This window comes from Myiozetetes cayanensis, unplaced genomic scaffold (assembly GCF_022539395.1).
Source record: "Myiozetetes cayanensis isolate MyiCay16 unplaced genomic scaffold, myiCay2020 scf6-25, whole genome shotgun sequence".
NCBI lineage: Eukaryota > Metazoa > Chordata > Aves > Passeriformes > Tyrannidae > Myiozetetes > Myiozetetes cayanensis.
The window spans coordinates 25,322,199-25,349,322 of NW_026087853.1; the positions used below are offsets into that span (position 1 = coordinate 25,322,199).

Below are 27,124 nucleotides of genomic sequence, written 5' to 3' on the forward strand. Positions count from 1 at the left end.
ACCCAAATGCATACACACAGCTGAACTCTGAACATAAGGACAAAAACATTACTACCATGGATACACAATTACTTCTCTCAGAAGAATATTTTTATAACAGAATATTTCTTATGAAATACCATGACCTAACTATTTGAAAACATCATGAAAGTGTTGGCTTGCTAATGTATAATAGCCTCAGCCATCAAAAACTCTAAGGAATTTAAGAGAAATTATTTTTTCTTGCTCAGATAGTTTCTTTTTTAAAATCTGAGAATCACAAAATCTGAATTTAAATAAATATCTTTTCCATTTTAGATCCCTTCCTGGACAGATATTTATGTATGCAACACTGGCATGATACATCGAGATGCTATGATTTTATGAGGCTTTCCTCTATTTTAAAACTTAACTTGTAAACTACTGAAAAGAATAACTAAGGATCAGTGGCTCAGTTCTCTCTTTGAAACTTGATTCATACCTGCCTAACAGCAGGAAATCCATTTCCTGTTGAATATCAGGTAATTTCAAGAAACACATCTCAGAATGTCGTTTGCATTACTTGCTAGTGCTTTACTTGCTGATTTCACTCCCTGTTCCAGGAAGGAGCTGTAGATGAGTCAAGTTGAGTGAGAAAGGAATGTAGTCTACTGATGAGCTGGAAATGGACTACCATCTTAAATAGGAAAACTATAAAGATCTTAAATACAATTGCAGTGAAAGAAATATAAGCAGAATAAAATACATGAGCTGACTTTAATAATCAAACACTGCATAATAGGTGAACAATTCAGCAGAGATCTTTACTGCTAGCTCTGTACAATGGGGCACATTTTCAGAAAATTATTCTGGAGATGTGAAAGACAGAAGCCTATAAGGAAAACAACAAAGGCTACAATTAATGAATGAGTCATATGTTTTCCCTGAAATACAAATATTTCTGGAAGGGTTAGGTAAAATGCAAACATTCAATGAAATGACATCCATGATCAACACTCATGTTGACTTATAGAATTACTGAGTGGGGGTTTTATTATTATTATTTATTTGTTAATAATAAGGGAGTTGGCAGGGTTTTTAGGGGAAAAATGACAGAAATAGGACATGAAAGGCTTCTAATTTCAAACTTGTAACACCACTGTAAATTTTTTCAATTATATTCTTCCATTAGAGGTTTAATTCATATGTTTTTCCCTTGAGCTAATCTTTACCAACCAGACAGCCTATGTAATTTCTATTATGAACTCAACATTTTTTGTATTACTGACTAAAAATTTAGCCCTTATTTGCAACCAGTCTGATCTTTTATGGGTATGGCAAACAGACCTGGAGGAGTTAATGTAGCTTCAAGCTTTCCAGTTAAAGAAATCTTCACTGGAAAAAATATTAATTAAAATCAAAATTTTACAAAGAAATTTTGACTGGAAAAGCTTCTCAAAATCAGAACAGGCTTTCTCTCCATTATATCCAGTTTGTATAAGTGATTCGAACATGCATGATTTAAAAAAAAAGGTGGTTTACAGTCTATTATGTTTTTGAAATTCTCAAGTGCAAGGCAAGGCACCAAAATTAAGATCTATTTTTTACTTGATATTTACTAATTCTCAGATGTGTAGCTCTGCGTGGAATACATCAAGAACTTAGACACAATAATTCAAGGTGGGTATCAAGACAAGCATTGGATACATGATATTTTGTTTTCTGCAGTTTTCTGAGAAAAAATGCAATTTATGGATTTGAAAATATCAGAATAGTATGGTTTTCTTCTCTTGCAGGTGACTATAATCAAGGCTAAATACAGGAGCGGGAATGTTCAAAATTAATGAAGGTTGAATTCACTGATAGTTACATTATTTCCCTTAAAATTTTCCCTCAGCAACCCACCGTCGTTATAAACAGAAAAAGGAAAACATTTCAGTTAGAAACAACAAGTAGATTGAAAGCAAAGCAGATGAATTTTAACACATCAGGTTTTGCAGTCTGTATATCTCTCTAATTTAATTTAAAAAATGAATTTTAAAAAAATTCTGTCCCAAGTGTTGGTCTAGCTGCCTGTATTTGCATTTATTTAGTATCTTCAGAAAAACTACACGAAGAAATGCACTTATGTGAGGCAAAAAGAAGTAGCAGGCATTAACCTCTCCTCTTTCATAAAGGAAACGTCAGTAAATGCTGCCTTCAGCATTTCCATTACTGTCATTTAAGCTGGGTATCATTGAGAATCACTTTTTTCACTCCTATTATGTACCCCTCTGTCACAACCTATCTTCCATTTGCACACAGCAGAGACTGAAGGTTTAATCTGCTCCTTTCTGCATTTTCAAATCCTTTCTTTCAGAAAATAAGGAATTAAACAGAGCTGCTTGGAGTGCACACATGTTGGGTCCCTAGTTACTCTAGCAAACAACTGCACTGAAAACAGATGAAGCTGCAGATTTAACTCACACTGTTCAAACTTAGTACTCTATTAAAAAACCCTCAATGCATTTTCATTGCAAAGTATGAGTTGACATATTTAGAGATATATATTTTAATTCAAAGACTCTTAAGTGGAGTCAGACTTCTCTGTTACAACATTTCATCATCACCCTGAAAATCCAAAAGCTGAGTAAGGTTACTGCAGGGGAAAACTTCTAAACTGTATTTCTAAAATTTCATAGGGGATAAATAGCTAGACAAATGACAGTTTTAATTTTTGCTCTGAAGGATTTAATTGTTAAAAACAATTAAAGCTAAACATGGTCTTTCCTATGAAATGAGAGGCTGGTTAAAACCACTTTTCTTTCTCCTATTCCAAGTGACTGATTGTCACATTCTAGACATTTCTAGGCAATGGGATTACGTAATTCAATTTTTTAAAAAATGAAAACAGCTGTTACATACAATATTCATGACCTATAAGTTTTCCATATATAGTTATTCAGCTGTTCTTTCAGTCCATTTGAGTTGCAGTGAAATGAAACTGTGCAAAAGACCTAAAAGTTTTATTCTATAATTAAATGAATGCACATACTGTTCCAAAGCAACAGAAAGAAAACAAAGCTTACAAAAATCTTGTTCTTATCATTCCTTCAATGGATTGCAAGCCCCTTATTCATCCCACACACAAAATCAGTACAGTATTTTGTTGCATATTTCACATTGCTTCTTATTAGCATTTGATGTGCACAGCTGTATGTACTATGTGTGAATAATTCTTATACAACTTCACAGAAGGAAAGAAAAGAAGGGAAAGCACACACAGAGATTTTTAAGATACAGCACAGATACTTTTGAAGATACTTGCTCTCGTAATCAGCTGCTTCAAATTCAACCTAACTTACGTCTTTTTCAATGGCTTTACTTTATTTTTTGTGTTTTTTCCAATGAAGGATGAGATTGGTTCCTTTGTATAAAAGGAGTTTATCATGTTCCTATTTAGAAACACGTTTAGATGGTCATAAACTTATCAAAAGAAGTTAAACAAGATCCATTAGTCTACTTAAGGTATGAGGGCATTTCTCATGATAAAATTTAACATGCTGGATACATTACATTTCCAGGATGTTGTTACACTGAGGTCTGTACCTCTTCCAGAAAACCTGTTTTGTAATAACACTTATTGCAAAATATAGGAGTTCATTTTGATTTAAATAAATAGTGAAGCAAAACAGTAAAAGAACCACTCTATTACAGAGAGAGCTTGCCTTAGGAACTGCCTGAGAAGGTCAGGGGGGAAAAACAGCAGTAGTCTCATGGATTGCTTGAACTGCAAAAACTTGCTCTTACCGCTGATTTTGCTACCAGTTTATTTTGGACATCAGTACAAGCCATACTGTGCCTGTATGCTCTGCATTATGTCAAGTATACAGCAGGTGTATTCACACTAACTGGCATTGTGTAAACAACTTTAAAACCATATCAAAACCCAACTAAAATACTAATTTATCCAGTGGCCCACGCAAACCTGAAGAAGCTTTAATTTTGTATCCAAACAGAAATTTTGGTTTTGAATCCAAACAGGGGTCATAGGTATCTCCATATGCAAGCACACCCTTAAGTTAAATACTGTCTCCTGTTAGAAGTATTACCAAACTGATATTTTTATCATATAGAGCACTGTAGAAAATGAATGTTTCAAGGGAGCAAGAGTATAAATATTTATAAATATAAGCATATACATAAATGCACACACATTTCTCTGAGGGCTCTATATCAGCTTCACCATTACAAGATCAAGCATTTTATTTTGTAAATCTTATTACACTAAATATGACGCGTTAGTAACGAATTTTTTTTCAGATGAATATTTAAAACCTTTCCAATTACTATTGATGCTCTATAGTTCTGTGCATGTGACAATGAGCTATTTGACCCCGCTCCTTCCCGGCAGCAAGGGCAGCATCTGGGAAGCTCCTCGAGCTCCTGGAGCACTAGGTGGTGCTGCAGCACAGCCGCAACCCAATCTGCTGGCTCTGAGCTGCGCTGGATCTGAAAGGTCTCACTGCTCGTTTTAAAACTGAAGTTTCTAAACCTTCTTACTGAAGACTATTGCTCAAGAGGCTCTGAGTTTTCATGGTTTTTTGCTGGGGATTTTTCCTTTTGTTTTAACATAAATTCTAGCTTTCTAGGACACTGTAATTTCTGTGGCTTTCTTACAAATGCTGTAAGAATAGAAATAAGAAACAAAAAGAAGATTGATGTACATAATAAATGCAGTTAATTACAAACAAAGTCGAATTTTTGAAGATTATCACGTACCTCCTTTATCTTCTTATACAGTGAACCAAGAAGATAAATAACAAAGGTTTTCCTACAATACTATGATCCAAACTTATACTTTTTGAAAGTAATTTCTCTAATAGAAATACAATGCACTAAATATAAAAATAAATAAATAAATAATATGTAAATAACATTATATATGTTATTTACACGTTAAAAAGAAACTCAAATGTGTTTTTAAACTCCATGTTTCACTAGTTCCATACAGTTCAAGGGCTTCCCAGGAGCATAAAATTGCCATTGTGCACATTTGCAAACTATATCCTCAATGTACATTAGTTCTCTGGCTTTCTTTATATTACTAAATACAGAGGTTTTGACTTGGGTGGTTGGGGAGGGAGGGCGGAGGGAAAGGGGGGTTGGGTGGGTTTTTTTGTTGCTTGGTTGGGGCTTATTCGGGCTTTTTGCCCTGGTAAGTAGACTTCCATGCACTGGGTAATTTCCCAGTTGCAACTGGTTCTGCAAGAGAGAAAAGTCTGCTTGCCTGAAACAGCTGGATGAAGTGAGGTCTTCAAAGGAGACATGAAACATTTAATAATTGTGGTTTAATGGAGGATTCTTGTAAATTATTGTAGATGTCTAATTTATAGTTCGTTCTCAGTTGCAATATTTCACTACCAAAATTATATCACCTCCTTTCTATAAATGCTAACAGCTGTATTTCTTATTCAAGGTCAAGTTATTCAAACATCAAGGCAACAAAACCATTATCCATTCAATTATAACAACTGAATCTTCATCTTTAATAAGGGAACAAACAAAACTAAGAATAAAACCTCCAATAAAATCAGCAAGATCAGATTCTTGTAATGCAAAACTGCTACTCAGATGACTGCTGACTAGCTCCTTTGCTGCAGGAACGTACCACAACCATGCTCAAAACTCTTTGAAGCAGAAGCAAGTCCTACACCCTAATACCTACCCATTCGTTGATTTGAGCATACAAGAAAAAGTATTAAAGATTTTAAACTGAATCTTCTCTTTACTCTTCTGTAGCCATAGAAATTATACAAAGCCAGACTTCAAAAAAACCCGCACTAGAATGAAGTAAGGCCCATGTGTAGAGGGCAGCACTGTCTTCTACTTCACTCCTGTATTTTTAATGCAGTAAGTATTCTTAAAAATGTGCTCTGGCAGGCTTCTGTTCTCTCCACAGAACATGGCGTTGGTCCAGGTTAAGAAAGAAAGCACAGCTTTTTAAAGTAGCAATTCAGTATGGCAGCAGATGACTCGGCAATGTGCGTCAGTGAAAAGAAAGGAAGAAGAAAATTAAAAAGACAGGAATCGGATGGCAGTTTTGAAAGACAAAAATTGTGAGAGAGAGAACCAGAAAACAGCTGAAAGGAAAATAAGACAGAGGAGAGAGGTTGGAAAATAAAGATAGCAAGCTGGAAACTGATTTGCAACCTAACAAACAAAACTCCTGAGCTGACCCGAATACACGTGTATTCTTTCGAACAGAGGGAAATGTCTTTTTCAGCAGTTTGAAAGATACATATATAACATGGGGTTTTCCCCATTGATAATTTTTCAAGCAACCTCTATAATAACTTACAGGTGTGGCCCCATCATTCTGATTTGCTGTCTCCTATATAAGATAACACACTATCAAACAAAGCCCATCTAGTAATTACGAGCTAGTCATAATTCACAAATCATTCCCAAATACTGTAACAACAAAAGTGAGTATGGTAGTTTAAATTGCAGTGGAGATTGCCATGAAGTCTTTGCCACTCAAATGTTTGGTTTGATGATTCAGTTACTCATTAGCTTTTATTAAAAAAAAAAAAAAAGACGGAAGATAAAACAGGGGTAGACATGGAGAGATATTATTACTCATAATTAGGATCAAAAAAGAATCTTGAATAGATCTGAGATAGGAAGTTATTCTTGCAGATCTTAGCTGAAAATCAAAAGCATATAATTTAAATTGTAACACGGTAAAAAACATGTTTTCAGTATTCCTTATTCTACCTGAACTTTGAAAGAAATACAGCATTGTCAGTATTTTGTGGATATTTTGTGGACTTAAAGTACTCTTTGATGAGACAGTTATATTTGTGAAAATTCATAAGAAGTTACATACATATACAGGTAATGCACTGTGTAAAACTTGCTATTTTAACCCAATATATCAAAATTATCTATGTCAAATTAAGATCCTAACCTCACATGAAAAATAGGTATAGAAGGGATCCTGCACCCAATATGGGACAAACAAATGTGTAGCAAACTGTCTTGCTTTCACAGTTAAACCAGGCATCCAAACTTTCAGGAAGCCCCTATAAATACTGTGAGAAAGAAGTCCAGATGACCTTAGCAAAGAAAACAGAATAGCTTAAGTGGTACCATGTCTGTACAAATCCTACTGTACTTCAAAATATCTGTCTTCTCTTTATTTTATCGTACATCTCACAATACCTGATAATATCCTTAACTGTCCAGATTGTGAGATTCATTTACTGCCTCAAAGTCCTGGATTTAATTTAAAGATTTCTAGCCTTGTTTGCTTCTTAGTAAAATAGATTCAAAACAACTGTGGAAGAGCAAATACAAATATTCAGTTTAGTATCTCATCTCTATGATTTTAGAGCATAGTTGGCTAATGATTTTTCAGACTTCCAGTTGATGATTTTGTCTGCTAGCTGCTGAACAGTGCTGGGATGCAGAAACAGATGTCAGCCATACCTTTCATACAAGCTGATTGTGTGGTGTATAAACCACTTTGCTCATCTTACAGAGCACATAAAATTTCAATTCTATTTCTTAATTCTGTGGGATCATTTGGATACTTTACTGTATCCAAGACTACAGATACTTTGCACCATTTAAAATATAACATTGCTCCTTGACAATAATTTCTTATTCCCAAAGGATAGTAACAGTACTCTGTCATGTCAGAAATTTTTACTCTGTCAGTGTACTAAGTAGCCTCAAAGACACAGAGTAGCCCCTCAGTAACTATGAAGCATGAGGTGAACTGCAAATACACACACACACATTAATGGTGCGCTACAGTGAATTGCAGTATAGTTGCTCTAATATCTTAGGGCAAGTAATTCAGAAGGATCTTTCAGAAAAAAGACAGAAATGCATGAGGTATAAGTACATATGCAAATTCTGCCAGTAGTAGTGCCATTGTATTTCTTTTATGATACTACAAATATACAAATATATACCTACATATGTATGTCAGTTATTAAAAATAACATATTTCATAATGTCAGATCACAATCACACTGGAAGTGCACATATAAAATCACCTATTCCCTATACAATAGCAGATAAACTATGATTAAATGTACAGAATCTATTCTGCAGAAACACTACTTGCTTTCTCACATGTGGAACATCTGCATTTTTTTTGTGATCAGAAGCAAATGTATTCATCTCAACACAAAGAGATACATGGCCAGACCAAAAGATAAGACTATACTGAAACTTGCTTCCAGTCCCTTTTGAAGTATGGAACCACAGCTAAGAGCAGGTATGGCTCCAGGGCCCACTGATGAGAGTAAAAACAATATAGTTCAGACATTTATGAGATGCATTCCCTCAGCTAATACAGATTCAGAAAAGTAAGTACACTGCTAAATGGGAAAGGAAAATTTCAATGTGCTATTACAGGGGGATTTATATTTTGTGACAACTTATAAATGGTCTGTCAGAATTTTGGAGTGCTATGATTGCTGTAGTAGTAGTGCTGTAAAGTAGTGCTGCTTTATGCCTTTTAAATTACATATGTTTTCCAAAAAGAAATGGAAACATTTCCAAACAAAGAAGTGCTCCATGTTTTGAATTGCAAAGCATAGAATCATAACTGACTACACAAAAACTACTGTCTTTCTCCAGAGAATCATTTACAGGGAGAAATAGGAGACAGCATTCATAAAGCTTTAACAGATTGAACTGGCAAGTATTAGTTCTCCTTTTCCTATTTCTGCACAGTCCACTGTAAATGGTTCAGCTTCTGTTCAAAGAGAAAATTTATTCATCTGTCTCTAATTCGGCATGATTTCATTAGAGATATGGAACACACTAAAATCTTCAAGTCAAATTTTTTGGATATAGGTACATAATTCTGCTACTGCCTCTAATGTGTCCTTACACACAACCCCAAAAAGCATAAGACAACCCATGAAAAAAAGAATCTCATGTGCATTTATAACCTCTTCTGAAGAAGATGACATCACTACACCTACAACGTCAGTCAGACACCACCCTGAACCCAGTGCTCCCGCCACCCAGCTGTATTGGTTTCAAACAATGAGGCCAAGCTTCAGAGCAATCCTTAAGAAAAGGTCAGGGTCAACTACAGTCTTCCAAACTGTCCTAAGAAGACAGATCAAGCTTAGGCAAGGCCACATGAACTTCATCTCAATCCTCCAGAAGGCATCTCATACACCTCAGTCACAAGGTAGCTACAAGGCACAGAGCAACAATTCAATTTAAAGTATAAATTCAGCTACCTAGACATGTTGCCTTCTCCACAGGAAAATGCACAGCACCCTTTTGCTTTGCTGATGTATGAAGGAATCACATCAATTCATAACAAGCTTTTTAATGGTTAACTACAGAGAAAGCGATTTAATGGAATAATTCACATAATTCAAGAGGCAAACATCCAAAGATGTTTAAAAATCACAAACTTGTGGAACCTGTTCTTACTAAAATGCAAGTTTGTTATGTTATTTAAATATTTATGTTGCGTTTTTGGCATTCAGACAGCAACCATCCTATAACCTGAAATTTCTTCTGTCAGCTCTCCCATAATAAAAGACTAGCAGGGAATTTTAAACATAATGTAACAAACTAAAAAGTTCCTTATATTTTGAGCAATTTTCTGTGCTCGCTCTGTGACTGCTCCCTTATGCATACTACAGTTTTTGGATATGTATAAGTGACAAGTAATTATAAATTGAAAAAGTAACAAACCCAGCCACTATAATGACTAATGAGAAATATGTCTACAAAGTTACTGAGATATGCAAAGCAGGAATACATCTATAAACATAACAGTTCACAATGCAGATCAAAACCAGATGACTTCTATGAAACATAATAATATCCTACCTTCTAAACAAATAGACTTAATCAAAAACAGACTCAAACAAATCCTCAAGAAGAAAGATCACCAGAAGGACTTACGTGGCACAGTTTTTGTGTGTATTTGTTTGTTTACACACACATATATTTACACAGATACATATATAAAAAAACTTGTTCAACAAAGTCACAGCTACTATAATAGAAATTCCTACTGGCATCCTTACTTTTGAATAAAAATAATGATATAATGTCGACGACCTGTAATGTTAAAAGTTGACAATATTAATTCTTACTTATAGCATTGAAACAGTATTAATTTAGGGTTTTCCAGAAAATCTGGACATCAGCATGTGTTATTATCATCTCAAATATGTATACTAAACAACAAAATACATTCTCTCAGCAAATGTTTTCATTAAATAATTTGCAGTATGAATTAACATACAACATTTTTTTCATCATAATGAAAAGTATTTTTATTACTACATTATTATATCCAGTAAACATTTGTGTTTGAGTCAGATTAGGATATAGGCTAGAAGAGGCTGTAATAGGTAACATCTGTGCTGTAATCTGATAGTTACTTTAATATTCCTCCAGAGACCACTAGTAGAGTATATTAGCTCATTCTCTAAAGTCTGTATTAACATATTTTAATGCAGGAGCAATATGGAGTGAGAAGGGGGAGAAATAATAATTATATTTGGTCAAAGTGCACTTACATGCATTCCTGTATTGCTGAGGTCTAAAACAGAAATTCTGGAATAAGAATATATTTCAAAAGTGCAGATAGCCAAATGAGAGAGATTTTGCAGAGTTGTTATTTTTAGAACTAGAAGAAACTGTGAATGATAAAACACCCACTTTTTTCTCATCTTGAAGCTCCAATTTCCTTTTCACAGGAAAATGTTCACCTTTCTTCTCCTGAGTCTCCTGACTGCTGAACAATTCAAATGTCTTTTTTAGGACAACCTTAAGACCTCCATAGAATTACAGATGCTACTCTGCTCTTATATTTACAGCCTCCCTGAATTACACCACCCTTCTATATCCAAATACATTGCTCAGAACTAATGAGTTCATTTCTACCTTTGGAAGACAGGCACTCCTTTGGAGGAAGTGTTACAGGTTGCAGAATTTTTGCTCAGTGTGTCCTTACTGGTTTGCTTTAAAGAAACTCAACCTGATGTAAGGAGCTGTTCAGATTGTACCCTTGCATTAAGAGGAGGGCTTAGATCTTCCATACATTGTTCAAAATTTCTTTCCAAAGGCTGTGTACATAGACCCCAAATGAGTTTATCAGGTAAAATATGCCTTTTTTTTTCCTTTTCTCTCTCTTTTTTTTTATTTATCTGTTTTGCCCAAGCCCAGAAGGAATATTATCCAGTGCTGGTGTCTTCTACCACTCCAATGAATATTCAAAGTCTCTGTCACAAGAGTAGTAATTCCAATAATTTTTATTGGTACTTTCCTGGCACTTCTAGAAAGAATATCCAAGCTTAAAAGGGTCCATCACGCTGTCTGCAATATGTATTATTTATTAATTTATCCTGATATATTATGCAAGCCAGATCCTCCATTATCACTGGGATTACCAGTTAAGTCTTCTCCAGCTTTTAGCTACTTTCATTCCCTTGATACACAGATAACAGCAGACCAACCAAGCAGTTCTCACTTCTCTGCTCAGAAACAGATAGGAATTTCTTTAAGCAGCCTTCTCTCTTAATTTGATCCCTCAAATAATGACCAGCTTTCTTTAGAAGGCAATTGAATCTACAGTAAAATTGGCATGCTCTTTCTCTGGTCATGCTGTCTCTTCTGGCACCCAAGCAGGCAATTAGTGGGCATTTTGCATAAATATGGACTAGATAAATGGACTTCTTTACCTAATTCTAACAGAAGAAAGAAAATCAATCTAACTCCATCGCATCTGCACAGACTTAATAATAGCCAACATGAGAGGTGGGAATTTTTTTCTATTAGTCTGAATAGCAAAATTTAAACCCAACTAAGTTTTAAGAATCATTGCATTACCCTGCCATTATGTTCTTTTTTAAAAATTTTTAATTATCAACACAGATTAGCTGAACATTAAAGGTATAACATTTAATTTTGAAGTTATGGTATTATCTACACTAGATCATAACTTAAAACTAGATAAAAAATTTATTTTAACGTTTTTTCGAAGGTTATTGTTGAAATTTTTATAAACCAATATAGTCACTACCAATACTCAAGTATTTGAAGTTAAAAATATGTAAGAGCCTACAAAGGCTAAACAAATACATGTTCAGTATAAAATATTTGTAAGACTAAGAATAGTTTCAGCACTAACAATAATATATAACCAGCAGTCAACCAATGCTTTTTTTTTTTTTTTTTGAGAAATGTTATAAGCAAGCAGGACAGGGTTATTTTTTCCATTAGGAACTTAAAATTGGGCCTTCAGGAGTGTGTTCTTAACAGACTTCAATGACCAGAACAGAATAAATATTAGGACAGAAGATAGGCAACAGCACAGTCCAACAGCACACCAAATGCCTCCAGGTTTGCACTCTATATAGAAGAGAGCATTCGCCTCTGTTTATGTTTAATAAAATATAGTAAGGGATTAGGACAATTTTTGAGGGATGTGGAAAAAGTGGGTTTGTTTCTGTCAGGCAGAAGAGGATTCAGCCAAACCTCTACAAAACCAAGATGACTTTTACAGTTGTGGTGTTATTGTAGTAAAGCACATTAAGATGTGGTAAGTCACATCTTTGTTCATAAATACCTCAATCTAAGCAAGACTGTAGAATTGCCAAACAAGTTGGAAAGTTTCTAAACATTGGGATTGTTTGACCAGATAGAATTTGAAAAACGTAGATTTATTTCTGCTATTCTGTATTTTGCATTCTGACTTTTTTCCAAATCAAGGAATATCCTCAGGTCACAGAGGAAAATTGAAAAATTTAAAAAGGTAGGTATACTAAACTACTCAGAAAATTAGAAAAGCTAATTAACCCGCCTGTTTCATGTCCAAGCCTTGACTGCAAGCAAACGATAGGCTCTGCAAAACCCAACTTTGGAACAGTTAATCTGTTTTTAATAGCGTTTACACTCAGTTGCTCTACTGTATTCTCTGAGAACCAATGTTTTCAGAGGCAAACTAAATAAGAGTACAACCAAGTGCATCCTTTAAATTGTGTATGAAATCTTGTGTTCACAAAGCTGAGAACTAACACATATAGCAGGTATGTTCTGCCAAAATATAGACATAACAAGCAACTTTCCATATCAATAGATGTATTTATTATCTAGTCTTTCACCATACTTCCATAAGCAAACTTGGTTTTGGTTTGCAGTCAGTCAAGTTGTATTTGTACTAGGTCTTCTGGCTAAAAAAGATTGTAATTTATAAAGACTGTCAAATCTTTGGAATCGCTATGCACAAAAAGCAGTGTATTAAATTAAACATTTATAAAGAAATTACTGTTTGTTTGGTGTTTAAGTGCTTCACAAATATATACCCTGTCATCAAATAAGCTTTTGGGTTGGGTTTTGGAAAAAAAATTAAAAAACAATAACAGCAGAGTGTTTCATTGATACAATCAAATTATTACAGAAATATCCAATATGTTACATAGAGAATCAAGATCTGAAGTTTTCTTACCAAATTTGCAGTAATGAAATCCTGATACTCAGACTGTGATTCTGCGATACAGCCATATTAACTTTTTTAATCTATATATTTGGAGCTAATAAAGCATTTGAAGATTCTGAATAAATTTTTAGTTGTTTCAAATCTGTAGTGGACATTAAAACATCAACTATTTCAAGAAAATTCTCTTTAAAAAGTTCATAAGTAAATTTGGTTTTACTTATGATTGTTGAAATAATATTTCCCTTCCCTCTCAATATTCAACTGAAATATTCAAGCTCTTTCAAACATTAAACTTTTCAGAATAATTTTCTCAGAGAATTTTACAGGTTTAACAAGACTAAGGAGACTGAAATCTATCAAATGTAATTAGTTTAAGAGAGTCCCTTTGAGATGCACAGTCCTACACATCAGGGAGATGTTAACCAGTTCAATATGAAAGAAGTTACATTTTCCCTATTGTTGTGGTTCACTTTCACAGCTTCACACCAGTTTTTGGTGTGCACATTCTGTCCTGCTAGCTATAGAAAATCTAGTTCTCAAAATCTGAAAGTTGTATTTTAGAATGGAAATATATTTTACAGATAACCTTTAAATAATATTTTTATAATCTGATTTGCATTTCAATTATTTTTAAACTCATTTATTTCTGTACAACTTAGTTTCTTAGTATAGGATTGTTAATAGTACCAAGAATAAATAATTACCGTATTACTGACTCTCAGACTGTTTGCTAGACCTGAGACTCACTGCACATAACAGTTCCACCAATTTTTGTCCAACAACTTGATCATTCTCAGACTTAAATACAATAGTATGCCTTTGTCTCCTTAGTGCTATAGGTCAGAGTTTATAGTCAAATGTCTGCTTCTTAGACACTCGTCTATTTGTCAGAGAAATTTGGGAGAAGAAAGAACAGACCTGCTTCTAATGTTACAAAAAGACATTTGGCAGATGAAGTATTTATTCAATAAAAGCCTACTAAATTCAAGAGGAGGGCATGAGAAAGATATCTACTGTACCCTGTACAGCATTTTTTCAAAATGCTCATAACGGAAAGAAAAAACCTGTATCTAACTGTAAATATATAAGAAACTGATACCCTTTAATATCTTGTTTTGATAATTTCTCAGACACTCTTCTTATCCATGATTTAAGTTCAAGGAAAAAAACAACTAAAAATTCTTTGTCCCTCAAAAAAGTGGAAACAGAGATAGTGAAAGGACAGTGGTTACACGATATTTGATCTCTATCCAAAGATCATGAAAATCTTTTGGTATGAGTCAGGAGAAAAGAAAAAAGATCCAGTCAAGCAATGTTTGAGCCTGACCAGGTATCCTGGAAAAAGATGACTGAAGTCTCTCTACTTGGAAATTGAGAAAACATCAGTAGTCTGCAAAGATCTAAAGACACTATCATAGCATAAAATGTGTTGGTTTCTATGTTAATATACAATATATGGTTCAGATACTGAAGTCACAAAGCAGTGGTGGAGTGCTTTACTCCAAAATAAGTTAGAAGTTAATAGACATCTCAGGTACATAAGATTATACTAGACCATCCAAAATGACATTTTTTTCAAAAGGTGGAAAGCAGTAAAGAATTATTTGAAACACTAGACCCTTCCATGAGAGACTTAAGGGATATAAAGTAAAGCAGAAGAACAGAAGTTGAATCCAATCAGAAGGATTTCAAGAAAGATTTTGCTGTAAAAGCAAAATAATATCTTATTTGAAATAAAAAAAGCTAAATGGATCATGAAAGCATCTCAGCAGGTTAAGATAATACAAGGAGAAAGAGAGCACTTTATTTGCTTGTAGTAAAAACATCTCTTTTTTTTTATCTTTTACAATATTTGCAATTGGCAAAAGCTACATTGAATGTGTTAGATCTAAAAGTATCTTTGCACAGCTTGAGTTAAGAGTGGTGCCAGATAAATGACTAATATAGGGCATTTTGGAATCCGGAAAGTTATGATTCATGCAACTATCCTCCTGAAGCACTCATGTGAATCTGAGCTTTCCAGGAAATTTCCCAAGAGACAATATAAGGGAGCCTCCCACTCATGCTGTGGGGCTAGTTCTGAGAAAGGGCATTGCAAAAGTGAGAGAAACAAGTATTGTCAAAGGATCAGTGGTCGTTAGTAAAGACCTAAGTCTTGTAGCATGAAAAGAGACTGGCAGCAAACACCAAAACCCCCAGGGAACAAGCCACTAAAAAGAAACAATGCTCTTGATTACAGGAATAGCAGAAGCACAGACAGATCTGCAACAGGGATAGAGAGAAAATTTTCACAAGAGAAAGAGATGATCTGTGTGCTAAGCAATTTTTCCAAAGAATAATATAAAAAGTCTGCTATGGCCTGGATCCTCAAGCCAGTCTTATCACCACAAGATAACTGACAGCCAGAGGAAGGAAATCAACTTTAAGCATCCAAACCAAACAGAAAGTTGCATGAAAACAGAGTCAGACCTCTCCTGGCTGAGGAAAACCATGAGAAAATGAAAAATTGTTGCCTTACTGTTATGTTTGCATTTTGAAAATTATATTCAGAAATTCCTTTGTTATTCATTTTTGTCATTTTGATCGACAAAGGAGTACAGAGAAGGCTTCTTAAATCTGCACATTAAAATGATGTGTATATTTGGAGGAGATTCTTGAGAGATGGTATAAAAGAAAGAAAGAAAAAGTTTAATAATGGACAAAAGTAAAATCCTTCATGTAAAATTTCACAGATAAAATGGATAAGAGAGAGGTGTGAAAAAAAAACATATTGTGGAAAAGGAGTTTGGGAATTACAGTGAATATATACAATATATATATAAATACAAAAAATACATATATCAATACAAAAAATACAAGTTGAACATGAATCAACCATCTCCTGCTCTTGTGGAAAAAAGAAAATACTAAACTGGTATGTATTGTTTGAAAGACACATGAACCATTTTTTTGCAGTCTACTCAGCAATGGTGACACTTCATGTTGAGCCCAGTGTCAAGCCTGGGCACAACAGTTCCAGAAGGACACAGATCATTTGGAAATAGCCCCTCCGGGAAAATTATCAGAGCACAGAAGAAATGAAAAAGTAATATCTATATGAGGTTATGGCTGGGGTTTTGTTTGTTGAGGTTGGTGGTTTTTTTGCTTTGTTGATTTTCTTAAAGTTACATAATGCATAAATAGTTCAAAATGTATCTCACATCTGCATAAAATAATTTCACAACACTTGTTTTTACAATCATATTTCTTTTTGTCTCTATACAGTTTTAAAGACAGGTTACAGAAGTTCTGTATTACTAATGTGTTTGCTACAACCTTGCTGGTTTTTAAGTCCTACTTCAGATCTTTCTGAAAGCTTTTTTCTTTTTATGGTACTTTGTGAAAAAAATTAAAAATATATCAAAAATTTTAAAAATATCTTCAAATACAAGTCATTATCATGCATATACAAACACAGAGGAAAAAAACCACTTTCCTGAGTGTCTAGTCTCAATGACAGCCCCCCCAAAAATGACAGGCAAGGGAATTGCAGATAATTTAGATTCCTTCATCCTTTCTTACAGTTGCATTAACCAGATTTCATCCTAGTCCCAAACAATCCCAATTGCTACAGCATTTGCTTATATAGATTAAATCCTTAGGAAAGTATTTTATGAACTACAATTGACTCTTGCAACTTCACAAATAAACTCTAAAAAGAAGAAAAACCATGAGGGATATTACTCATTCACTGACCTCTATTTGGAAATAAAACATTTTAGTGGATTTATGAGGGTGAGTTAGTTATATGTACAGAATATTCTCATTTCATAAGCAGGCACGAATCAGTTCTGCCTGTGCTCTGAGCCCACCCAAAACTGTGTGTGAACACCACCTACAAGCTCCACAGACCTTTTGTTTCAGCTCAGCACTGCGCTAATACAGCCAAAAGCAATTCCAGATCAGAACTGGCACCAAGTCCAGCAAGAATTCTCAAGTCTGCCTGCAGAAACACCTTTTCAGAATATCTGATAAAAACCTACTGCACGCTGTGGATATAGTGCTTTTTCTCATCAAAAGCCGGCAATATTTACCCCAAATTTTTTAGAAAAATTATGGGACCACAAAAAAATCAAGATCATCTCTCTGATTAGGTCGGACTATGGTGCAATTGCTCTGGTTATTGCTAGTATACAGAGTTGTATTTTAAGACAGCTTAGAGCTCCAGTCCTAAAATAAACACAAACAAAATACCATTGCACTGAGTAGGAAGGAAGACTATGTTCAAATGAAGAGACCTCAGAATGCAACTCTGAAGAGAGCTCAGCCTGAAGAGATAACGTGCTATTTTTGGAGATTGCTTGCTGCCTTCAAAAGCTTCATCTGCTGCAGCAAACTAAGCCATGCAAATGAACATACGCTTACAGTCCCAGCAAGTATTTGTTTGAATTTTGCCTTGAATTTCCTTAATAACTTTAATGATTTAGCAACAAAAATTAAATCTGGAACCAAGACAGAGATAATTGTTTAAAGATACTTGTGTTCATTTGTCAGGTTGGAAGGCGATTGTTGCTCTTACAGCTTACACAAAACACATATTTCTGGGGGACAAATTCCAGTCTTGGTAATGCATTATCTTGCTGGAAAAAGAATGGAAAAAAATTTGATTTACTGGTTGTAACTGTTCAAATCTTACCACTTCATAATTCTTACCAAGTCTCAGATCTGAAAAAAAAAAAATTCTAAGTATTTGCAATTTTGCATGTAGTTCCGCCTGAGTTCAGTCTTCAATGTAATCTTTACAAGACTGAAAGGCCAGACATTGGACCACCTGTGTACCTCACTACCTCTGAAACTTGTGTAGTTTTCAAATGAGCAGCCCCGCTTATTGGAATTTTCAGAATTGCACTGGAATTTTATTTACAAGTTTTACGTACAGAAGACATTAAAATCAATGAGAATATTTCTGGGCACTTGTAAGATGTCCAATCAGGTCACTGCTAATGTTGTATCACCTGCTCTTGGAGTGTTAACCTCTTCAGGAGTATGGTTATGACTGTTGAATTAAGTGACGAGCAAATAATACTGAAAAATATCTGATAATTAAATGGTTTCTATTATTTCCCTGAAAAGGATTTATTCAGTTTTTAACATGGGCTGTTAGATGTGCTTCAGCAGTTATGAAAACCCTTTTGTTTACTTTATTAATAGCAGAATTGAATGAACCACCTTCATTGAGAAGTCTACAGTATAAAATTCATCCTACCTTCAGCTGTACTAGATGCACATCCACATGCTTGCTATCTGAGTCCTGCTGGACAGAGTAGGTCAGATCCCTGACTCTTTCAGATGTCATCCGAAGCCAGGTCTCAATTTCTGGCAAGTGGAGAACAATCTTCCAATCAGCCCCAGTGTGTAGAGGAGGAGGCTTTTCATACTGCTGGCCAGAATCAAGATCCTTCATGGCATCCTCTTCCCCACCTTGTTCCACTGTAGGAGTCATGTTTATAAGCATGGGAGATGCATCAGACGGCATCGGATCCAGTTCTTGTGTTCTCATGGGAGAAAGTGCTACATCCATGGCTAACATGGGAAAGTCTAAACCATACTTATTTCAAAAACAGCTGTAAAGATAAAAAGAAAAGAGACTGCTGTTACAAGACCAAATTTAGCAACAAAAATATTCACAAGACAAGGAGTGAATGATAACGTCTGAGAGATATTGTACTTCTAAATACATTCTTCACCCTGCAAATCTATACTAGAAGTTTAAGACTAAGTAGATTTTTCAAATTAACTTTGTTGATTTGAACAAACAAGATCTTTCTATTAGAAAAATAACAAATACTATATTTCTCTCATTGTACTTAATCACCTTGCAAATTACAATTGTAATTGATGAAAAATATGTTCTCCACAGGTTAATACAAGACTGGTATTTGTAAACTAGTACCCAATAGAACATATTCCTTCACCTGAAATTTATGACTAAACACAGAATATCTCAAGTTTTATTCAACTTTCCCAAATGTCTCCCCACATACAACTAAAACTTTGAAGGCAAACTTGAAGCAAGTGTTGGGACACTTTAATTTATTGATTTTCATTTTGAAGTTTAAATTCTTGTATTTTTATTAGATTAAGAACTGTTGCAAAAGCAACAACTCTCTCAAAATGTAGAGGTAAGAATTCCAAATGTCAAAATGTGTCCCAAAAATTAAAACGCCATTTTACAAAGTGGCTTTATAAAAGCCCAAAAGCTATGTCATCAATATACGTTGCAAGGTCCACTGGAAAAAGTAAATAAGTAAAACATTTGACTTTGTACCTCTTTCTTTATACATTCTAGCTATATGTAGTACAGAAGGCTGCCATAAACCCTATGCATGAGAAGAAAAAAAACAACAACAAAAAAAAGACAAACCAAAAAAAACCCCAAAAACTTTACTTACTTAACATAAAAGCTGTAAGACTGCAGAAAAAACATTGCTTTTCACTATTAAATCAACTACACTGTGACTACTGAGTTACTTTCCTAAATATTTCAAATGGTGTTGCAGCATCCAGAGACTACTGCTGCAGGCAATGACAGTACTAAAGAAGTATTCCAACACAATTCCACTTATCATAACCAGGAAGGACAAAAATATTTACATTTATTTTGATTTTTTTTCACATCTGTCACCCTCACAAAACAGCATTTAAAACTGATATTAAAATGATAGTAAATATTAATTTGGCACTTCAGAACAAAATTTTCTGTCATGCAAACAAGAAAAAGGAATGGAAGAAGATTTCAAACACTCTCAGTGCCTGCTATACATTTTCTATCTCTTTAAGCTCAAATTTTGAAAAATTCAGAATTCAATGGTGTTAAATAAAAAATTCTGCAGGAAGACTGGATGAAATTAACATTTCAGGATGCGGACTACTTTTCAAATTCGTCTCTTTTCACTGCCTGTTTTTCAACTTAAACTCTGTTGCTGTAAATACTCAAAATATATTGTTAGACAAATCACTCAGTTTAAAAACATTTTTGTCTTGGACACTGCTGATCATAGCCTCAGTTTTAAAACACAGAAATCAACTGTTCTAAAAGCCCAAACTCTCTAAGTATTTTAAGTATACTGTTTACATTATTTCCTCCTGAAAATGACATTTTGGTGAAGCACATGAAGTCCTTTTTTTGCATATTTATTGTTAAACATGCCTGTCAGCAAAACAATCATTCACTAAATGATACAGAAACACAGGAATGGCAGCAATTGCTTCATAGTTTTTTCACAAAGAAAAAAAAAACCAACCTGGCACTCTTACAGGCTTTTTCAATGTGACTCAGCTCTATTAAGGGCGTTAAAGCAATTAGCAAACAGAAATTAAAACATGCTACTGCAGAAGCAAACAAAAGCTAGTCCACGCTGCATGCAGAGCATGGTTCTAGCGTTGATACACTGAGTTTGCAATTAGCAGCCATTAGGAACCTGCTGACCTGTTTTTTGTTACGATGTGCTTGACTCTCTAATAGTGGCTCTCCAACACTACAGCTAATGCCTCTTTAATCCTAGTTGCTCTTTAAGTCAGGTCCTTTAAATCCCTTCCTTTCTGCCAGATCGTAAGAAGTTGCAACACTTCCATTAAGAATATGTGGAGAAATTTTAAAATAGATAATTCTTTTCACATTCTTCAAAAAATAAAGATTAAAAAATCCTACAGAGGTCATAAAACACACTGTGGATACTAATTAGCAAGGTCTGGGAAAGCTTTAAAAAGCACACAAATGCTTGAAAGGAGAAACCTGCAGCAAGAAATTACTGAATCCAAACACTAGGACACAGATTCTTTAAATTGTTTCTTGGCAGAATAAAAAAGGCATCATCATCCAACTAATGCTGCGAGAAAGCACAGCCGAAAGGTTCTCCACCGCGCTTCCAGTAAAACCAGCCCTGAAGCACTGCAGTCACTGAAGAGCTCCTAAAATCGCCGGAGAAACCGAAAGCTCCACCTCAGTGTGCCTGCCCCACCTCCTTCGCAACTGGAGCAAAGCGACACCCTTCCCCTGCCACGCCACCGCCGAGAAGGCGCTGGGAGCGCAGCTTTCAGGCACCCTTCATGTGTTGGATATGGAAGGAATATAGGAAAATCCACGATGCAGAGGTGTTTTTACAAAATTCTAATGTTTGAAGTACTAAATAGCAAACATCAAGGCCTAGCAGCAACTGCAAACCTCATAGACATGTCCATTTTGTGCAATTTAGGGGTTATAAAACTTGCCAAAATACTTTTGATCAGAAGGAGGTTCTGCTTTTCAGGTTACTGACCACGTGCAAGCCTTGCAGAGGTTTCGATTCACAAAATTTTGTTAAGCCACCAGCTGCTGAGGATGACCCAATTTTCTATTCTCCACTTTTTTAGGCACTTGCAGCTATTGTCCTCTAGCTACATACAATATTTAGGGTAGTAGTTGCATACTGAAACATGGAAGATGGAAAAAGCAAGATAGAGCACAGAAATTCTCATCAGTTTCAGTGTTTGCATAATGTACCAAAAGTGACATATGATACATTTTAGCAAACCTAATTTTAATTTCAAATTTGAAAAGTGTCATCCAGTGGATTAAATATTTGCTAAAAAAATGTAGGAATGGATGGTCAAGTTATATACTTTGGGGTCATATATTGATACTTAAAGTGATTGATTTAAATGCTGGTCTTAGATTTTGCTGTGTTTCTGGAATATTTTGTTTTTCCAGATTTTGTGAGATGTACAGATAGAGACTTGTAAACCACTAAGTGTTAGAACACATATTAAAACTGAATACATTTAGAAGTGCTTTTTATACTTTGCAAAAATAATTTTTGAAAAGAGATAAAGAAGTGATTCATTTCTTTCCAAGTAGGGCCTCCTTCACTGCTAAAGTTCTTAATAAAACTTAAAAGCTGTGCTCTACATCACAAAATCCTGGTAAAATCAATGACAGTTTTAGGTGAGCAAGCCATATTACATCAGACTCCAGCTTTCTTCTAATCCAAATCTTTTCTGTATCCAGAAGAGCTGGCAGACTAGATGATTTTAAGCTTGCAGGTGGACAGATGAAAATACAAGGTCAAATGTCCTTATCAATAAAAAGTTTATCTCTCAATATTTTCAGGGCATAACCTTATTTTTATAATCACAATCAGAGTGAGACTTATGATACCATTATTTTTAAAAAAATACATCTCAAATAATTTGTTTCTGTCACTTCAAAAACCACTGTTTCAGTCTGCTGAAAAGACATATTTGTGAAATATACCACATATCTACCAGCTTGTACTACTTCTGGTGTGAGAAAAAAATAGATGAATTGAGTATATTTTTTTGCCTTTTTTGCCTTTTAATTCTTTATATACAGTCCTATATGGCAGTGGATACTTATATGAAAGTTGAGAGACCCTGTGTAAGCACATGCACACATATGCTTTCTATCTTCATCTTTAGTAAGTGCATTATGCCTAACAGATGGCTGATTACCTTCCACTAATCACACAGACAATCTCACTTTCCCCTGCTTTTCCACTCAATCAGATGCTAACACTATTATGCAAAACACAGAATGTGTGTGTCAACGATAATATAGTTTATCAATCACCACAAGCCTTGAAAGACTTCTCTCACTCATTCTGCTCCCCAGTTGTTGACATTTTCCTTGATTATAAAGTGCAGGCCACATTCACTCTGCCAGCTATCAGATCATCCACATTTTCCTCCAATAGCAGTTAATTCCTGCCAAACAAAGAAACATTAAACATTTTAAGCCATAGAGTAGTCCAATCATTGATCAGTGGTGCAAACACTGGGTCGAATGTTAATGAGCTCCAATTTCCCTTACTGTCACATATTGTTAAAATCAGCCATTAGCACTATAAAGCCACCTGTCTGTCAAGTAAACAATTCATTTCATTCTCAAAAATGCCACAAAAAAAAAAAAAAAGAGAAACTGCGTCACTAAATAATTATGTCTGCTTGCTGACTTTGAAACCTAATGATGTAAATTTTAACATCAGATTTAATGAGCTCATTGATGTTGAATTTTCTTTAACAGATACAGTGAAAATAAATGGCCCACACAGCCAAGTAATATTCCATTTCAGTAGTCTCAGGAATTCTCTGCCAAGTTATTAAGCTCATTACATCTTTCCTTGAAAATGTAATCTACTATATCAACTGCAAAGATAAACTGTGTTAGTATAATAAAAAACTGAAATATATTTTGTCAGTAACTACATATAGAGCAACTTGTATTTAACATCACAGCAACACTATCCATAATACACTGATCCTGTTGCTAATTTCCTACATGATTTTAAAAAAACCAAAACAATTTCAAAAAGCTTTCAAAGAACTGAATTCTAATAGAGCTAATTTAGGGTTTTCTTTTCAAAGGTAAACACATTTCAAAAATACCTCTTTTACAATTATCCTATTATTACATCTAAAATTCTGAACAAATCAGACAAATTTTCATTTAGGACTGGTGGGCCTCTTACTTCACATGTGAGACTCTCAGAAAGTATGTCTGATAGGGAATATGATGATGCCTCAATTCCTGCAGGATATGGACCAAAGAGCCTTGCATAGTAATGCCAATATTAAACCTGAACACTAATCTGAATCATGATTAAAATTTTTTATGTGACTGATTAAAAGTCCATTAAAAAGTCTACCCCCAAGGTTTTAATGGCAGCAAAGCCAGACTACCAGTGATTCACTGTGGAAATCCCACTATGGATGTTTGAGTTCCTTATTACATCTGTAAATCAGAATTTAGGACAATGCAATGCCCCAACATGCTCTTTGCTGTTTCTCTTTCTAATACAAGGTGAAGGAAAACATGAAACTTAAAAGGCAAGTGTTTAGCTAGAAACTGGAAATTATTGTGGCAAATCAGGGCAAGTGGAAATTCTACTGGAAGATTTAGCAAGGGATCTGTCTGAAATCAGTGGCCTAGCAGAAGAGATTATGAATCAAGCCAATAGACCACAAGGTCTAGGCATTACATACCCAGGCAATCTGTGAGAAACTAAGGGTGAAATAGGCAAATTGCTGATTGTGGTATGCTTGATGTTTCATTTCAAACTTCTTCGATTCTTAGGATACCAGTTTGTAAAGAAAGGCTTTAGGGGTCCTTTCCACCTGATATTTATGTCAGGAAAACTAGTAGAAACTGTAGCAGAATGAGGCAACACCATTTTTTAGAGGAAGAGCCTCCGCTGCTTCTGAGAAACCACATTACTGGCATTTTCCAAACAGATGACAAAATGCTTTTGACAAAACCCAGTGCCAAAAGCTAAAGGAATCTAAATAACTAGAATACAAGAAGGAAGGTCCTTGAATGGATAAATAATCAAGTAAAATACTGGAAAGAATAAACAGTGGAATAGAGAACAAATGGAGATCACAAGCAGTTTCACAGAAACCTCTGCTAAGCACTTTGCTTCTCAGTAAATTGATCAATGACCTGAAAAATGGGTGAAAAATCAGGTGGAAAACATCTGCAGAATGGGACAAATTTAAACCCTGAGTAAATGCAAGACCTTACAAGACAAAATAAAATTGAGTAATAAAATATCAGATTTAGCTTAATATAGACAAATATTAAGTTATGTGTATGGGGAAAAAAACCCCACAAACCAAAAAAACAGCCCTAATTGCTTGTATAGAATAGGCTCCAACATGAATGTTACTCCTCAAGAGCAATGGCTCAGAAGGAAAACTACAAAGATCCATAAAAACTATTAACTTAACTCTCAATAGCAGAGAAAAAGAAAATTAAAATTTTATAAATATTTAGCAGAGGAATAGGAAATAATGCAGAAAAAAAATCATGACATAATTATATAAATCCATGGCACAGGTTCAGCATGTTATGTGCAACTGTGGCCCCCTCATCACAAAGAGAATACAGTGGAGCTGGATAAGGATTCAGAAAGGCAATTTGAAGGACAAAAAGGAGTATCTAAGCACTTCTGTTCAAATGAAAACTGAGCAGGCTGAGACTCAGCCTTGAGAGAAAAAAAGAAAAAAATAAAAAAAAAAGAAAAAAGGTGAGTTTAAGACCACGCTATCCAGAAATTTTAAATATTGCTGTTTTTCACAATCTTGACCTCTTCATTTTTCAAAAGAACCCCAACCTCTTATCAATGAAAGTAATCAGGATCTCAGTTATTTGCCCAGCCATCTTATATACTGAAGGGGGTGCTTCAGCCATCCTACTTGCCATGGTTTTTGCGTGCAACTGTCCGAAAGAGGTCCTGGAAGATCGAAGCAAACCCCTTTCAGGAACAACTCAGCAAAAAACCTTACACTGTGAACAGCTTCCTTTCAAAGGAAGCATAAATAGACATTGTAAACAGTGCTGAACTCACTTCTCTCAAGTCTGCAGTTTATTGAGGGTCTTCAACTGCTTCATAAAGTTCAAATCCCTGATCTAAGGGATCTATAAATCCATAAGTATGATAACCTATATGAATAAAAGCTTTGGGCATAAATCCAGTATACTGGAGTTCTGTTTCAGAGAGAGTTCACAGCTCAAGAGGTACCAACCATGCATCTTTACACAAGCACCAAGTTTATCTAAAAATATACCTAATAGTTCTAGTCCAGTATTAACTGCAATTATCCTCAAAAAAAGAATATTTTGGAAAAAAACCCACAACAACAACAAAATGAAGTCTTACCTGAAACAGTGCATAAAATTTATACACTCCCAGCTCATATAATTTTATGTTCTCACTTATAAAAAGGCAGGGAGACTAGCTGAAAATGATCCCATTAGACAACTGCCACATCAGAAAAAAATTCTACGCTACAACATGTACAGACCTTGAAAACAATTGAGTTGTGCCGGACTCGTACAGACAGAGGAATGTATTCAGAGTCAAACACATTGTGATGAGTATTTGTGTTTCCTGGTCACTTCTGACTCAGTGCAGGTTTGCCCTGCAGTGAGAAACAGTGTCTGGGAGATGATGTGATACAAAGAGATTAGCATTAAAATGGACAAAGACAAATTAGCTCCTTCGTACTAATTCATCATTATTTCAGCATCTTTTATTAGCTAACTGCCCCACACCACCTTAGGCTTTTGTTGTCCTAATTTTCACTCCATAATGCCAGCAGTAAATAGAAGACACACACAGTGGCAACTTTCACATGCTGATTCTTCAGCACATGAGTGATTGTTGGGGGTTTAGATTTGTATTTTGGGGTAGGTTGTTTTAACCTCCCTGGATAAAGCCATTTTTGACATTCTAGTGGCCAAGAGTCAGCAAAACTTTTGCAATCACACAATAATTTTTCCCTTCACCAGCTACAAAAGTCAGATAATTATTCTAGCAAGAAGGTGGTGCCTTATTCCAAAATTTTTCTCCTAAAGACAGTGTGAAACATCTTTTATATTGGAAGATAGCAAGATTAGGCTTCCCTAAACACTAATCTGGATTTTAAATGGTCTTTCATTATAGACAGAGACAGTGAGATGTAAGAGAGAACATTCTGAGCTGTTTCAAAGAGGATCTGATTATTTGCTGGTGTGTATACACTAGAGGTCCTTGACTGCCTGCCAAATCTGACCAGGCAGGAGAGCAGAAAGATCCACAATTGTTTGCTTGCATTTGTATGGTAAAAATCTTGAACACTTTAGTCACTTAAAAAGTTCTTTTGGAAAGTCAT

The 27,124-nt window shown here is 34.8% G+C and overlaps 1 protein-coding gene across 1 annotated transcript in view; it reads right to left on the reverse strand.

Annotated features, from left to right (window-relative positions):
* Positions 1-27,124, reverse strand: part of AKAP6 (A-kinase anchoring protein 6) — a 272,508-nt gene that overhangs the window by 206,772 nt on the left and 38,612 nt on the right. Inside the window, 2 exon segments of the mRNA XM_050335742.1 lie at positions 18,681-19,038; positions 23,069-23,176. Coding sequence (XP_050191699.1) covers positions 18,681-19,004 — 324 coding nt within the window. The 5' untranslated portion in view covers positions 19,005-19,038; positions 23,069-23,176.